This window comes from Mus pahari, chromosome X (assembly GCF_900095145.1).
Source record: "Mus pahari chromosome X, PAHARI_EIJ_v1.1, whole genome shotgun sequence".
NCBI lineage: Eukaryota > Metazoa > Chordata > Mammalia > Rodentia > Muridae > Mus > Mus pahari.
The window spans coordinates 121,359,433-121,374,143 of NC_034613.1; the positions used below are offsets into that span (position 1 = coordinate 121,359,433).

The following is a 14,711-nucleotide window of genomic DNA, read 5'->3' on the forward strand; positions in this document are numbered from 1 at the left end:
CAGGTGCTTCCTGTTGTTCAAATCTCCTGAACCCTGACCCTCTCCAGTTTGTTTCCCTTCCTCAGGGTACCCAGCCCTGACCACGCTCCCTTCACCATGTGAGCTCCTCCGTGTGTCAATTGCCATTTGTCAACTGTAGCAGATCATCAAGGACAGGAGCTAGCCAAGGTTGTTTCCCTACTTTGGCCATGGAGTCCAATGTGCGTCATAGATATCGCATGAGTGGGTAGCGCAAGTAAGATGAAGAAAGCAGCAAGATGGGGTAACAGCAGGCTACCCTACCCAACGTTTGAGTCCTCCGTGTTATCTTCTGTGAGTGAGAGTGCAGGAGGAGATCCTTTAGGGGGGCCGTGGGGGGGTCTTCGCTACTGCAGGAGCAATTGCCTAGGTTCCCAGTACTCTACAGCTTCCTTCTGGCAGAAATGAATTTTACAGAAACTCTTATTCTGGTTTCCCCCTACCTTTACTCATGATGTGCTTCTAGCCTCTTGGGATAGAAGATGCTAGCAGAAAAAAATGTCACACACTTTCTTAAAGTACGGGGGTGGGGGTGGGGGAAGAGGTTTATGATGTGTTGAATTTTCCTGAAAGCGATTTGGTTTCTGCTTTCCTTTTGACGAAAACTGGTTTTTCACTAGGATTATCCCAAGGGCCACATCTAGGTATCCAGCAAAGAGAATTATGTGGGTTTGCATACAGTTTGCATATATCCCTGTGGGCAGGGTTATCAGTGTATAGAGGGCTTTTTTTTTTTTTTACTGTTTTTTTTTTTTTTTTTGAGGAAGTGGAATATTGGATCATATTTGCCACAGGCAAATGTCTCCTTTCACAGAGGAGGTGTCCATTTTCCCAGAATGCCCTTCGTCTTCCTGTCTATGGTCCTCAGGATAGGTCCATGTGACGCTAGCTGCCGGATCTGTTTTCTGTAATGACTTATTCCATGTCTCAGCCCTTAGAAGTGGATGCTTGCCTCTCGTTCCTACACAGGAACACAACTTTGAAGGACGTCTGATTTGCTCAGGGTCATTCCCGTGGGGAACACGAGGCTATCTGATCCCCCCCCCCGCCCCTGCACCTCCAGGCCTTTGTTTTTTAAGATACTACATTGCATTTTCTTTCATGTCCGTACTGTTTGATGTTCTGCCTTTTATATTTGTTGTTATTCACCCAGGACTGGTTTGGTTTCTTCATGCATGGACAATCTGATTGCCACTTGAATGGCAGGGGACGTTTACACAACATCCAGGCAATGTAGTTTATTTAACCCATCTCCCTAGTTGGCTTGTTTCCCATTTCTCAACATTATAGAGAAAACAAGTGGCCATATCTTTTGTGCAGATAAGGGTGGTGTGTGAGTTGGGTTTTATAGGAATTCGATGATAGTCTTCAGGGTACTACTAGCACTGAACCAACATTCTATTTTACGATTCCTCGGCATCTCTGTGCCACCGCTAGGCCATGCAGTGAGGATTGCTAGGGTGTCCACTCTGCATCCTGGGCTGAGGTGAAGGGGAGCTTTTGGGAGAGCTCCACCCCCCCCCCGCAACAGTCAGTCTGCTTGGGACAGATGATGCAGGTTAGAAGCAAGAGTGCAAGCGTGAAGGGTCAGCGAGAACACCAATGAACATGTCCCCTAATAGGATCCGAATGTTCCTTTCCCACCACAACACGGGGAGAAGCACAGGGAAGGAGTCCTCATCCTCTCCTTCCCAAGGACTATGGATCCTGACCTTGCTCCTGGCCAAGGACACACACACACACACACACACACACACACACACACACATGCAACTTCATTCCTGCACTGCCATTTTGGTATCTGAGGCAGGCCACGGATGGACAGAAGTCAAAGGGAATGAAAAGACAGCTGAGAAAGAGGTGGATGGAGGCTTTGCAGTGGAATGTCTGAAAGCCTGGGCCCCTGTCAGCCTTGCAGGTCTCTTCATCCTCCATGTGTCCACAGAAACTGGGGCAACAGCATGGTGTCCAGGTCACACCCCCATATCAGGCGGGCCAGTGTTCAAACTCCAAGTATATTGCTCAATGCATTGTTACCAACCAAGTGCTGTGTTGGCTGTTGTTGGGAAAACATGGAAGGTCCTTCCTTGGCTTTGTGGAACATTGGGTCCCAAAGGCATGTCCAACCCATGGGCCAAATGTGACCAACAATAGCTATAAATATATCCTGATACAAAATCACAGACCATAGATACTTCAGCCTGTCCAGAATGAACTTTCCGGGATCTCCCCTGGCTTCAGTCACTTATTTCCTTCTCCCTCTTCCACTTTCTTGCATGTGTTCCTTGGTTTCTTGCTTTTGGTCTTCTTACTCTCTCACTGTGTACATATGTTTCCATGAGTTCGTTTTCTTCTGTGTGCTGATGTCATCCACCCTTGTATATTCAACTCATCCTCTTCATGGAGTTTGTGACTCATGCAATAAAAATAACTAGGATCTCTTAAATCCCTGGTACCGTACCATAACTTTATTACCTCATCTGACTAACAACACTGTGAATGAGGTGGTGTCTTTTCCATTATACAGATGAATACAACAGAGTTGAAGAGATACTGAGATTTGCTCAAAGCTCTGAAATCCATAAGTGCTAGAAACAGGATTTGATTACCTCTACCTTCTAGGCTCCAGGTGCCCCCAGTGTTACCCATCATGTTCTGGGTGGTCACTACAGGAATGTCCCTATGTGGCTATTTCGCAGATACTTATATTCAACATCTATAAGATGGACTTCATCATTCCCTTGTTCTTGCTCCTCTCTACAGTTGCCTCTCCTTTGCATAGTAATACATGACATTCCCCAGTCCAGTGATGGGCAAGCTATTAGCACACCTCTGAGTTGCTGCCGTCCTTCTTCTCCCTCAGCTCCAGCCTCCTCTCTTCATTTTCTACCTTGATGCTTTTGACCTCCAGAAAGCACCATGTTCTCTAGGTTCCTGGAGTAGGCAGACCACTTGCCAGCAACCCCCGTCTTCCATCTCTCTGCCTCAGACTCCCTGCAGCTTTCTGTGGCTCTGTCAGAGCACAGAGATGACTTCCCAGGGACTGAAATCCATCTGGAATACATGGCTTTGTTTAGGAGAAGTCATTCAGTAATTGAGAAATGGTCCAAGCACTGAATCAAACCATTTGTAAGGGCTCTAGACTTAAGGATGGTAGGAAGAAGGCACCGATGCGCACTGAGCCATCCAGTTATGCCACACCTTGGGGACACGGCTAATCAGTGGTAGAGACAAAATTTGAACCCAAATTCATTTGACATCAACATTTTCAACTACCCTGTCATACTATTTAGAAATACAAGGAAATAAATATAGACAGACAGTTGCCAATACAGGTATACAGTACCTATTCAAACATTAATATTAAAAATGAATCCTGGGGCATGGAGAAAATGGCCAAGGAACTAATGAGGCTTCTACTGTGGTGCTGAGCACTAGGGATGCTCCCTCCTTCGCTTCTACCTTCTTTCCAGTCTTGAAAAATTCTAAATCACATCTCATAATCATGAATTACTTTTCGAATAAAACAGAAACCCCTCTAATGGTACAACATCAGCCAGCAGAAACGGGTTAAAAAAAGGGGGGGGTGCCCTCATGGTTCCTGGCTAAGCACCAGGACCCTTGGGAGATGCTGTTATTGATAAGTGAGAGATATCAAGCCTGCTGCCGCTGTGGCTGTGACCTCAGCACCTTCACCCCTTGTGAGCAGAGGAGAAGTGGGTCACTATTCCTCTTGGCTCACCATCTCCCCTCTTCCTCCAGGTGCTTACACCCCAGAGCCCCTCTGCAATTTCCAGTGGGCTCTTCTCTCGACTGGCCTCATGTTCTTTTACCACTTCAGCATCCTGCAGATCCTCGGCCTGGTAAGTTTGCTGAGATCCCCTTCTCTCCCCTTTGTCTGGAGTTCTTCATAAATCTTGATAATCCTGGTTGGTGCTGTTGTATCACTTTGTTTTGAAAAATACACGATGCTAAAGGCCAGGACATCAGATTGTTGTGTCTGGGATGCTGATTTATGATCCAAAGCCTTGGCCTCTCCAAAGAGTCTTCTGAATCCTTCAATAATGGCCGTTCCTTCACTTCTGGGAAGGCAAGCATATCCTGCACTCATGGCTACTTGGGTCTGAAGCAATGACCTGTAACTGGCAAATGCTTTGCTGTGGACCTCCTGGGCGTGTAGGACCCTTACTTGATTGCCCTGGGCTTTGTGGTGGCCTCCGATGTTGGGTCCATTCTGGGTGTGCTTCCAGGTCCTCAGGGAGACCATTCAACTGTATGGCCAGTGGATGTGAGGTGTTGGGAGCCCCCCAGAGCATTCTGTAGTATGAGAACTGCCTGAAATATGGAAAACAGCTGGCCTCAATGGCCAGAGTCCAATAGCGTCGATGATGATGCATGGGTATCTAATCAGTGTCAAAAGTGATGACGGAAAGTTCATTGCTGGGGGGAGGGGAGGGGAGGGCGTTTCCCAGGTCACTGTAACATGACCCAAAAGCCCAGCTTCCTTGAGAAATGGTGAGGACTTGTCTTTAACGTGAGCAAGCTCTTAAGAGCTCTGGAAGGCAGGTGTTAACGGCTGTCCTTGGGGCAGAGATGCCATATTTGGTTTTGTGCGGTTGGCATGAATGTAGCGTTAGTCATGTGGAGCCTTGTGCGGCCTTGCATGATAAGGGACGTGGAACTGGATGTCCCCAGTGCCTCTGTTGAAGCCTTCACTTTTTTTCTTCCTTGCTCTTTTTGGATTGCCGGAGGTAGCCTGGGTTCTTTGCCAGTAGTGTGAATGCTGCCTGTGCTTGTGGGGAGACTCAGCATGATTCTGCCCTGCACACCCATTGCTCTGCCCCTCTCGCTGCTCCCCCACTGATAACGCTGGAGTGTCTGCGTGCTCACATCATACATACCGTGTTCTGCTACACCTCCCACCAGGAAAGCTCTACTCACCCACTCCTCCCATTAACTCTTGTCCATCTCTCATGAGTCCATTCAAGCGCCACTTCGCTCGCAGCATCTTCTGTATACCCCTCGGACCTCCTCGCAGCGTGTCAAGCTTAGGGACCACCGTCTAGTTTGAGGTCGGATGCAGTCAGCTGATTGCCCTTGCTACTTGGAGACAGGAAACCATGCCATTAATGGATTAAAAAAAATCCCATAATATCTCTCCAGGAGCTAGGCACACGATGAACATTTTGGAGTGACAATGGACTCTGGGCCCAACTGGAAAGCAAGACTGAGCACAGCTAAACAGCTTTCATCCAGGACAGCGACTTGTCACCCACTCAGGAAGCCTAGGGCAAAGAAGTCCCTCTATGAACAGGCGGGGATTGGTCAATCCCTCCTTGTCTAGTCACCCCTAGGGAGAGATGGCTGAACTGGCAGTAGCCAGAAGCAGCCTCGGGATGACGAACGTTCACTCTACCTCCCTTGTCCCTGCAGGTCACCGAAGTGAATTTGAACAACATGCTGTGTCCGGCCATCTCAGACCCATTCTACGGCCCCTGGTATCGCATCTGGGCCTCGGGACACCAGACTCTCATGACCATGACCCACGGGAAGCTGGTCATCCTGTTCTCATACATGGCTGGGCCCTTGTGTAAATATCTGCTGGATTTGCTCCGGCTTCCAGCCAAGAAAATAGACTGAAGGTGCTTGGGGTTTTGTTTTGTTTTAGTTCTGTTTGTTTTTTGTTTTTGTTTTTGTTTTGTTTTGTTTCTTCCTGAGGAAGCAAATCCTAACTTGACTCAGAATACCTAGCTCTTGAGAAACCATTGGAAAGGGCAGATAGAATGCTTGGTTTATTTCCTTTTTCCCCTCCTCTCTCCCTTTCTTCCACTACTCTTCCCTCCCCAGCTCCTCCCCTCGGATGACTCTTGGTGCCCAGGGAAGGTGCTGGGGGCTGGAGCTTACTCCTTTTCTTTCCCTGGGTTCTGGGTCCCTCATGTGGCCCACCCCATCTGCGTGGCCTTACCCAGGGAAATGGTAGTCAGCGGCCCCTTTCATACGGCTTGTCGGTGCTTTTGACAGCAGCCAGTTGAGGAAGGGGAGGATAACAAGCAGTAGTTCTTCCAGCATCCCAGCAATGAAGTAGTGTTGGGTTCATTTCTCCACTGCCAGGGACCTCCAGGCTCATGCTGGGATCCCCTTTAATCTCCAGCATAGCCCCCCACCAGAAGGGGACCAAGGCCTTGCTTCTATACCAGCCACAAGCCCAGAGCCAAGGGACTTCCCAGTTCACAGCCAAAATAGATTCTTCTAGTGACTGATGTCCCATGACTGAAAGCAGGGAGCCACCCAGCCACTCCTCCTAAGGGTGCTGCCTGGGGCGGATAATGAGAGCAGTGTGCAGCCAAAGGACAAGATTCTGTACAGGGGTGTTAGGGGTCTGTTGCCACAGCGAATCTCAAGGGAAGAGGGTAAAAGTGTAAATAGTCCCAGACTGGACAACCCGGCACCCCAGAAAAACAAACAAAACCAACCTTCCCTATGAAAGCTGAGATCAGATCCACATCCGAAATTAAGAACTCAACGAAGTCAAGTGGCAACTTGAGAAAGCCATGATCTGAACCACACTCTGTATCCAACGGATAATAGGCAGGGTTCTAGTCTCAGCTGCCCCTGAACCATCCTCATCGTCTGTGTATGTGTCTGTCTGGTTTTTTTGTCTGAGGCAGCTTCATGGAAGAACGAGCTGGAGTTGGGGCTTGGGTGCTGTTTGGCTGTTTGTCTTTTGGCTGTTTAAAATGGGGGAACCCTCACGTTTCTCAAAGGTACTCTCGAGCCATTCCTGGCACTTGGAAGATGTGTCTATGATTCCTGAAGGCAGTTTTATGAGGGTTAGATTTCTTTTGTGTAGCTCGACTCTACTGAAGTGCTCTGTGTGGGGAGACATCACTGGTTTAGAGACTTGACAATGTTCAAAACCCATGTGTAGGTTGAAAGGGAACTGTCACGTGGACCTGAGCCCCATAGGTTCATGTGCTCTGAAGGGAGGACCTCTGGTTGGAAGGTACTTGGTTTTATGTGGACCACAAAGGGTACCCGTGTTTATCTATTTGCTGACTCCTTGTCAACTTCTAGTAGGAAGAAACGTTTGTACCATGACTACCCCACTGTCTTGTGCCAGATGCAGTATTCAATGTGAGTTTGTGGGTATTAGGCCTAAGCTGAACTTCAGTGGCTCGGTGGCCATGGTTTTACACAATGGACTTTCAGGGGAGGCATCTGCAGAAGTGCACATGGAAACTAAGAGAAGCCATTGTGCGATGGGCTGCCTGGCCATGAGGTGATCTAGTCTGAGGTACTGAAAGCAGGGAAGAACTCTAGGCTTGCTGCCCTTGAGCTCCTGCCCTGGCATCTTTGCCCTCTGCCATCTGTGAGGGCTATGCTGAGCTTCCCCCACTGACTCTTCAGGTACTGACTTGCCCTGCCCACTCATAGAAGTCGGTGGATGAATAGCATGCAGGGAAGCCTCCCTGGCCTGTGGCCTCACTATAAGGAGAGGTCATAGGAGGGGAGTCCATGAAGCCCGACACATGGAGCTACTACCTGCAGCGGTGGAGGGCCTCAGCTGAGGGGACCAACTCCAGAATGCCACCACGGTGGGAGTGCCACATATACTTCTTTCCCATCGGAGGCTTCATAGTCCAGGTCACCAGGCATCTTGGGTTTCCCTGCATTGGCTTGCCTTTGCTTTGGTGCCAACTCAGCAGACTATTTTTCTGATAGGTATTTTCTGGTGCTCAGAGGGAGAGCGGAAATTCAAAGCCAGGTTGCCTGGCAAGTCAGGAAAGAGGAAGTGAAGGGGACATGGAGGGGCCTAGGTTGGCTCATACATAAGGAAGCTAAATGCAAGAGTGTGGCTCCTTCAACAGACTTCATAGGGAGGCTCAGCCTGGGTTTGAGATGTTGGGGAACAGGGAATCTCTTCACTGTCTATATATCTCACTCTTACCTCGGTCCAAACCTACACGGAAAGAGGTAACCTGCCTAGACTCTTAGCACTTTGCTGTGGGAGTTGTCCCTAGGTATGTCCAGAGCCTACCCTCTACTGTCTGCGGTACAGGGACCAAGAAGACAGTATGCCGTAACTTGGCAGCTCCTCCTTGGGCCTGTCATTCCCTACCAGCATGTGTGAGCTCTGGGCCTGGGTGAGAGTGTTCAGAGAGGTGGCTAACAGGAAGGAACAATGTCTCTTCAAGTCCTAATTGTCGGTGGTCAGGGGGCTGCGCCAGTAAGTACAGTTGGCTAAGCCAGCTTCTCCACTTAGAGATCCTGCCTGCCCCTGGTATTTGGTTTTGTGTATGTAAGACTTGGCCCAACGTCTTCTCAGAAGCCTTGCAGCATGTTCTTCTGTCATCCTGTGACACGCTGTGGGATTGGGGAGCCACCTTCTCCTCCTCTCTAAGTCTGTCTTCTGTCTTCTTTGTACCTGTGGTGGTGGTCTATGGGCTCTGTGTGGGCTAAGTAGGGTTGCCTATGCACATTAGTCTATGGTGCCTCTGGTAGGGGTTTGCGATCATATGGGTGATTCAGTGTTTCATGATATAATTACAAGTTTCTCATGGATAGCTCAGTGTCAGCAGTGGGTGTGTTGGGATGGGTGTTCAGGAGATGGCAACGGGCCCCTTTTAACTCTCTGCCAAATAGACTTCCCTGGGAATTCTGGCACCTGTCCTCTTTGGGACAAGGGCTTCTTAAGGGTTTCTTAATGGTTTCTACTCTCAGGGAGGCCAGAGGCGGGGGAGGAAAGGAGGAATTCTGTTGCTGTTGGACAAGACATCACTTCTGTTTTTTGTGAGCCAGGACCAGGCCTCTCTGGCAACTTGGGAAGTCCCCAGACTAGGAAGGAACATCCTGTCTCCTCCTGGTCCAGCTGCCTCTGAGGTAAAAGTCCATTAGAGGAGTCAGTCTTCCTCTGGTATATGCAGTGAGCTCACTGTGTGCAGGAAGACCAAGTTGCTTGCTGTTGCTCTTGTCTGTGACACTTTTGTACACTGATTTGCCACTCATGGCACTAAGCAGACATCCATCCCTACTCAATGAAAAACCAATCAAAACCAAAAGTCCTTTGAAGCAGAAGATGATGTTTTGGAAAACTCTTGATTTATTTTGGTGTCAACATTATGTTAGATTTAAAAGCATTCTTCATTTATTTGATGTAATTGTATCGAAGAGACCAGGATTGGATGGTTTTCAATTATTTCTTCTGGGACATGGCAAGCCTGTCTCCTGTTCTTCTTCTCAAGCTGAGACTGCTGTGTACTGTCACCCTCGTGTGCATGGCTCTTCTGAGAGCCAGTCTCTGAACTCCCTAGATGGCAGCAAAAATCTAGCCTCTTTGTCAGGCTGCTTCTGGGACATGCTTCCCTACCCCCTCTAGTCTACCTCCCCTCTTGGGGTGTTTTTGTAATGCGCTTTCTCTGTTTTGTAAAATCCCTTTGATTGTAATGCAGTGGGTTCTGCAGCCACCTTTTGGAAATAAATGGTCCTTAATTTGTGCACTTAGCATTTTGAATCTTAGCCTCAGGTGTTTCTGCTGTTGAAGATTCCTGAATGAAAAGAAACCCTCCCCATGGGACTTATTGTTACAATGTTTTCTTCATTTACTGTTATTAAAAGATTTATGAGAATTCAGGAGTCCTGGCCTTGCTTCTCAGAACTCTCTCAAGAAGGCTTTGCAAAGTAGCCAAAAAAGATCATTTGTTGGCTTTGTATATCATAAAGTAGTCAACCCCCACCCAAGACAGGGCAGCTGGGCTCTCAGCACAGCTTGGTCCTGATGACACAATGGTGACTTGGCCTTGACTTCCACCACACTGCCCCACACCAAGGTTCCTGGGGCCCACCAGGCCATTTGCTCAAACGGGGAGCTTATATGTCAGGAATCTAGGCTCTCTATGCTAGGCTAGATGGCTGAGGTCAACAATGCCTTGAGGCTTTGGAGATGGCTCTGTGGGTAAAGTTTTTGTTGGACAAGCAAGAGCCCCTGACTTTAAATCACCAATACAAAGTCAAGTACAACTTTAAACTCTGCCCTTGTGGGTAGAGACAGTTTCCAGGACCTTGCTGGCCAGTCAGTGTGACCCTATGTGTCTAGTGAGAGACCCTGTTCAAAAATTATAGTAACAAGAGGAGATATAGGGGGATATAAATCATTCATCTCTGATGTTTGAACACAAATGTGAATACACACACACACACACACACACACACACCCATGTACCCAAGAAAGAATGCAACTTTGACTCCTGGCCCATAGCCCTCATTTGTCCTTCAAGTTAGCTGTGTTCCTGTTGGGTCAGACTGTCCTTGGAGAACAATGAACAAGATAATGGTGTCCTTTGGGAACAGCCAGCTGGGCTTTTCAAAGGTCCTCTGCCTGTTGCGCTGATGCTGCCACTTCTAGAAGGCAGGCAAAGTCACAGTCAGTGCCCGTGCATCCCCTCTTACCCTCCCCCTAACACAGACCACCACCCCCCCCCATCAGCCAGACATTGGCTGTGAAGCATGCAGGACCTTACTGTCCTGTCCTAGAGATAACCGGCTTGGTTATTTCTCTATTTGCCGCTCGGGTTCTCACTCTGCAAAGCACTAGCTATAACTGTGTGATAGGCCCCCATGTATTATGCTTTTCCATGTTTTCCTGAAATATGCCCCTCCACCCGCCCTCTGGATGTGCTGGGAGTTGGCTGGCAATGTGGTTCCTGCCTACAGAAAGAACCCTAGTCAAGTGAGGCTCAGGAATAAACAAGAATCTAGAAACTATTAGCTACTCCTTCTAGGCACCATTGCTAGATTGCTGGGGAGACCTTGGCTTAGGGATCCAGCTCTCAGAGAAAGGGGAGGAGAGGTCTGGGGAGATGACTCAGTGGATAAGAGCTTGCTGTAAAGACATGGCGACCTGAGTTCCCATGTCTAGCATCCATGTTTAAAAAAAAATGAAGTAAGCCCAGCACTGGGAGGAATGAAACAAGAAGACCGCTGGTGCTCGCCATCCTGCCAGCCTAGCTGAAAAAAGGGGTGGGCTCCTGGTTCAGCAGACAGGGCAAAGCCTCACGATCAAAGTCAGTCGGACTGGTCCCTCCCAGTCAGGGTTGTATGTAGTGTTGAGACAGTCCCTCTGAGATAGCTAAGTTCCTGGGCTGAGGGGCTTCTAAGTCTTCCAGAAAGGTAGTAGGAGCTATTACTCAGTAGACACCTTCCACAGCAGACTCCTCAACCTTGATCCTGGGACTCCTTGTGTATCAGACAGCTAGGATTCCCAGCATCTTACAGGGTACATCTCAGTAATAAAGATGGAACTGCCCATCTCTGCCAGGTTCTAAGGACAATAGCATGAAACATCAGGCTACTCTACTGTTCAGCTCAATCCCAGCCCCACCTCTGTACCAGCCACCAGCTTTCCCTGGCAACTTCGCTCCTTCACCTCATTTTTCTCAGGGGCTTTCAGAGGAGGTATTAGCCTGCCTCTGCTCTGTCTCCAATTTCTCCTCCCCTAAGAGCCAAGAGCATAACTTCTTTCCTATTTCATTTCTCACAAACATCCTGTGCCCTCCAGCATTATGGCTCATGGGGAGCTCAGGCCTTCCTATACATTCTTGGACATACCTTATGTTCAGTGTGCCAGAGTGGACAGGTTCGTAAATGCTATGTATTTATGGCTTGAGTGCGCATCGGTAGGGGGCTGACGGTTGGGGATTAAAAACGTCAATGCTGAGGTCTGACTCAAGCCCATAACTCCAAGCAAACTTTTCTGGTTTTGTTCTTTAAGCTTCTAGGGTCTGAGTCATCGCTTTGACCTGACAGTCCATACCAGTGCTTTTATGAAACCTTTTAAGACATCTAAAAGGCACCAAGAATGACAGCTAAATCCAACTTAAGGGAGTGAACATTACCAGTGCAATCGTAGCTCTCCCTTCCTCCAGACAGTTAGAAATCATTCTTCCACACTTCATAGATTCTGAGGAAGTACCTTAGAGGGCCCTTTCCGGGGATGAGGGATAGGGCCAGAGTAGTTGGCCTCTCCCATTCATCATCTAGCTTGTCCTCGGAGTAGCTATTAGCAGCTTCCGAAGTTTTCTGCACTCACCCTCTGTGCCTTTATGTGCTCTGTGTTGTGGAAGTGTGTGGGAGCATGGTGTGTATAGAAAAGCTGGTATCTTCGTTTTCAAATGGATTTTTCCTCTATTTTGTCATGTCTTAATATCCCTGTAATGCTGGATGTACCTAATGATCGATGACACGCAACCCCTTTCTCTTTCAGTGGTCTAAAATAAGAGACATCTTAGAACCTAAAGCATTTTAGCGTCACTTTAAATTCGGTGATTTTTTTTTTCCTCTTCCCGCCTCCCTCACAGAAGTTGCCTTCCTGCTACAGAAAACCCGCATGTGGAAAAACTGTAAACACACATCATTGTAACACTTTGTCCTAGCTCGATGTCATAGCCCAAGCCTGAAATCCCAGCACTTGGGAATCCTCACACTTGAGATGCTGAGGCAGGAGGATTGTTAAGTTGGGAGGACAGCCTAGGCTACATAGCAAGACCCCATGTCAATGAAAGAACACATAAAGTCGACACTGTCTTCTTTCTCTACCAGCATCCACGAGGCCAGACAAGCTTTCTGCTTGTCCATGGGGTTCACTCTGGTTAACTGTCTCTCATGACAGGTGGTTTGTAGGATACATCATCGAGGAGACCAAGTGCACCTGCCTCGGGAAGACAGCTGTGCCAAATGATGGGGCAGGAGGCAGCCAGACCAGACCAGGCCAGCTCCAAAAGCTTTGTTTGTTTGTTTTTTATTTTTTTTTGTTTTGTTTTCTTAGGTTTTGTTTCCCAACCACAGCCCCAAAAGACAGCTCAGTCTGGTTCCCTGAGGAATTTTAAGGTTAGTCAATGCCAGACATGAGGTGAGCTGGCAGCAGTGAGAACACACGGGAGGGGAGCCCAGTCTTTCCAGAACCTGCTAGGTTGACGTAAGTGGTTGTCCTGCCCACACACAGGAAGGCAATGATTTCCTGACTTTTCAAGGTGGAGGAAGGGCCAGTGGCCCTTTCAAGGAAAAGCAATGGTTTGACCTGAGGCAGCTTGAACCCTGGGTATTTCCAATAGAGTTGGCAATGGCTAACAGCCTTCTCTCAGTGCTGGCTGCCTCACAAGTTAAGCTTGGCCCATTATAACCATCAGGTCATGCTCTTCCAGAAGGAGAAGGGTGTGTCTGTAGCCAACCTGGGATACTTGGAGTCAAGAAACAGCTTTTGGACATTTTCCCCCTAGAGGGTTTAGCAAGATCTGATCATCCTGGATTAGAGCTGCCCTCACATAACTGGGTTAAAGTGTTGGCCTACTTAGGCCCCTCCTGCTGTGGCCTCCTTCAAAGCTGATGAGGCCGATTAGGGGGCTATTTCTGAGCACTAGTCCTGTACCCACAAGCCCAGGAGCAGCCTTCCCCTGACTAGAAAGACAATAACCATGGCTGAGCCAGAGCCGGCCTTGCTGGTGGGAAAGCACTGCTTTCAGACACACCTTGAGTCCTTGGAAAAGAGAGTAGCTATATGGTCAGGTCTGTGCATTTTGATCTTACTAAACCAGACCAACCTATCAATTTTCGGATATAGACCTACAAAACCAGACTAACCAATTCATTTTCAGGAATAGGGATTAGTCCTACACCTTTCACTATCGCCATTTGTCAAGAGAGGTGGTGGGTCATCAACAGAAGGTCCTCAGTGAGTCACTAGTCTCCACTCAGTAGAGTCTCTGCATTTAAGGAAGGTCTTACCCCGTCTGAGCCTCAGTTTGGTAATCTACAAGGAATAACAGTTTCCACTTCAGAGTGTCCTCTAGTACATAAAACACCCGGTGCACTGTCTCACAGCATATTTTAAGAACTGCTTCCATCAGCGCTACGCATCACCACTACCATCGCCACCACCATAACCGCCATCATCCTCACCATCATCTTCATCAAGATCAAGAGTGAATGCTATACATCTCAGTCTCTGGAGCCCAAGAAGCTTGATTTGAACCCTGGCCATGTATAAGGGACAGCTTGTTTGAATGTCATTCTTACTTTGTAAAATGGAAAATATGATTTTTAGTGTACAGGAAGCATTTGATCGGTGTTGGCTTATTATTGTTAAAAAGGAATGACCATGAAGAGTTGTGCCTAAATATTTATGGCTGTGGGTATGACTGTGCCAAGCGAGGGATACTTAGTGTAGTGAAATCATTTCATATGATGATCTAATGGTGGATACATATCCCAATACACTTGTCAAACCTAAAGGATACACAAAACCAATAGTATGCCCTATGTAAACTATACACTTTGGTTAATCAGTATGTGGCAATGTAGTTCCATCCGTTGTTGCAAATGGTCCATCATTCTGGCAAGGGAGACTGTGAAGGGCCAAGGGGAGCTTTCTTTTCAAATGTGAAGTGAACTCAAAGCTATTCTGAACAATAAAATATGTTTTAAAGGAAAAATCAGGAAGGAATGATTAGCTAGATATTAAATGTATTCCCATGATAATCACTAAGAAAATAACTAAACAAATATGGAAAAAATGAAACGAGGAAGGAATCAAAGGAATATATTGCAACAAAAACATCAAACACAAAATAAAGTAGTAACAGGAAAATAGAGAAACAAACAAATTAAAAAAACATAAAGATAGAAAAAAATGTACAATGCCA

At 47.6% G+C, this 14,711-nt stretch overlaps 1 protein-coding gene across 8 annotated transcripts in view; it reads left to right on the forward strand.

Annotated features, from left to right (window-relative positions):
- Positions 1-14,711, forward strand: part of Tmem164 (transmembrane protein 164) — a 161,210-nt gene extending 146,499 nt beyond the window's left edge. For 6 of the 8 annotated variants that reach the window (XM_029534094.1, XM_029534096.1, XM_021187825.2 and 3 more), the window contains 2 exons: positions 3,781-3,881; positions 5,452-9,644. In XM_029534094.1, the coding sequence (XP_029389954.1) occupies positions 3,781-3,881; positions 5,452-5,658 (308 nt within the window). In that variant the 3' untranslated portion in view covers positions 5,659-9,644. Of the gene's footprint in view, positions 1-3,780; positions 3,882-5,451; positions 9,645-12,838; positions 12,901-13,664 lie in introns of those variants that run through there. The other 2 variants (XR_003843017.1, XM_021187826.1) reach the window with 2 other exon arrangements.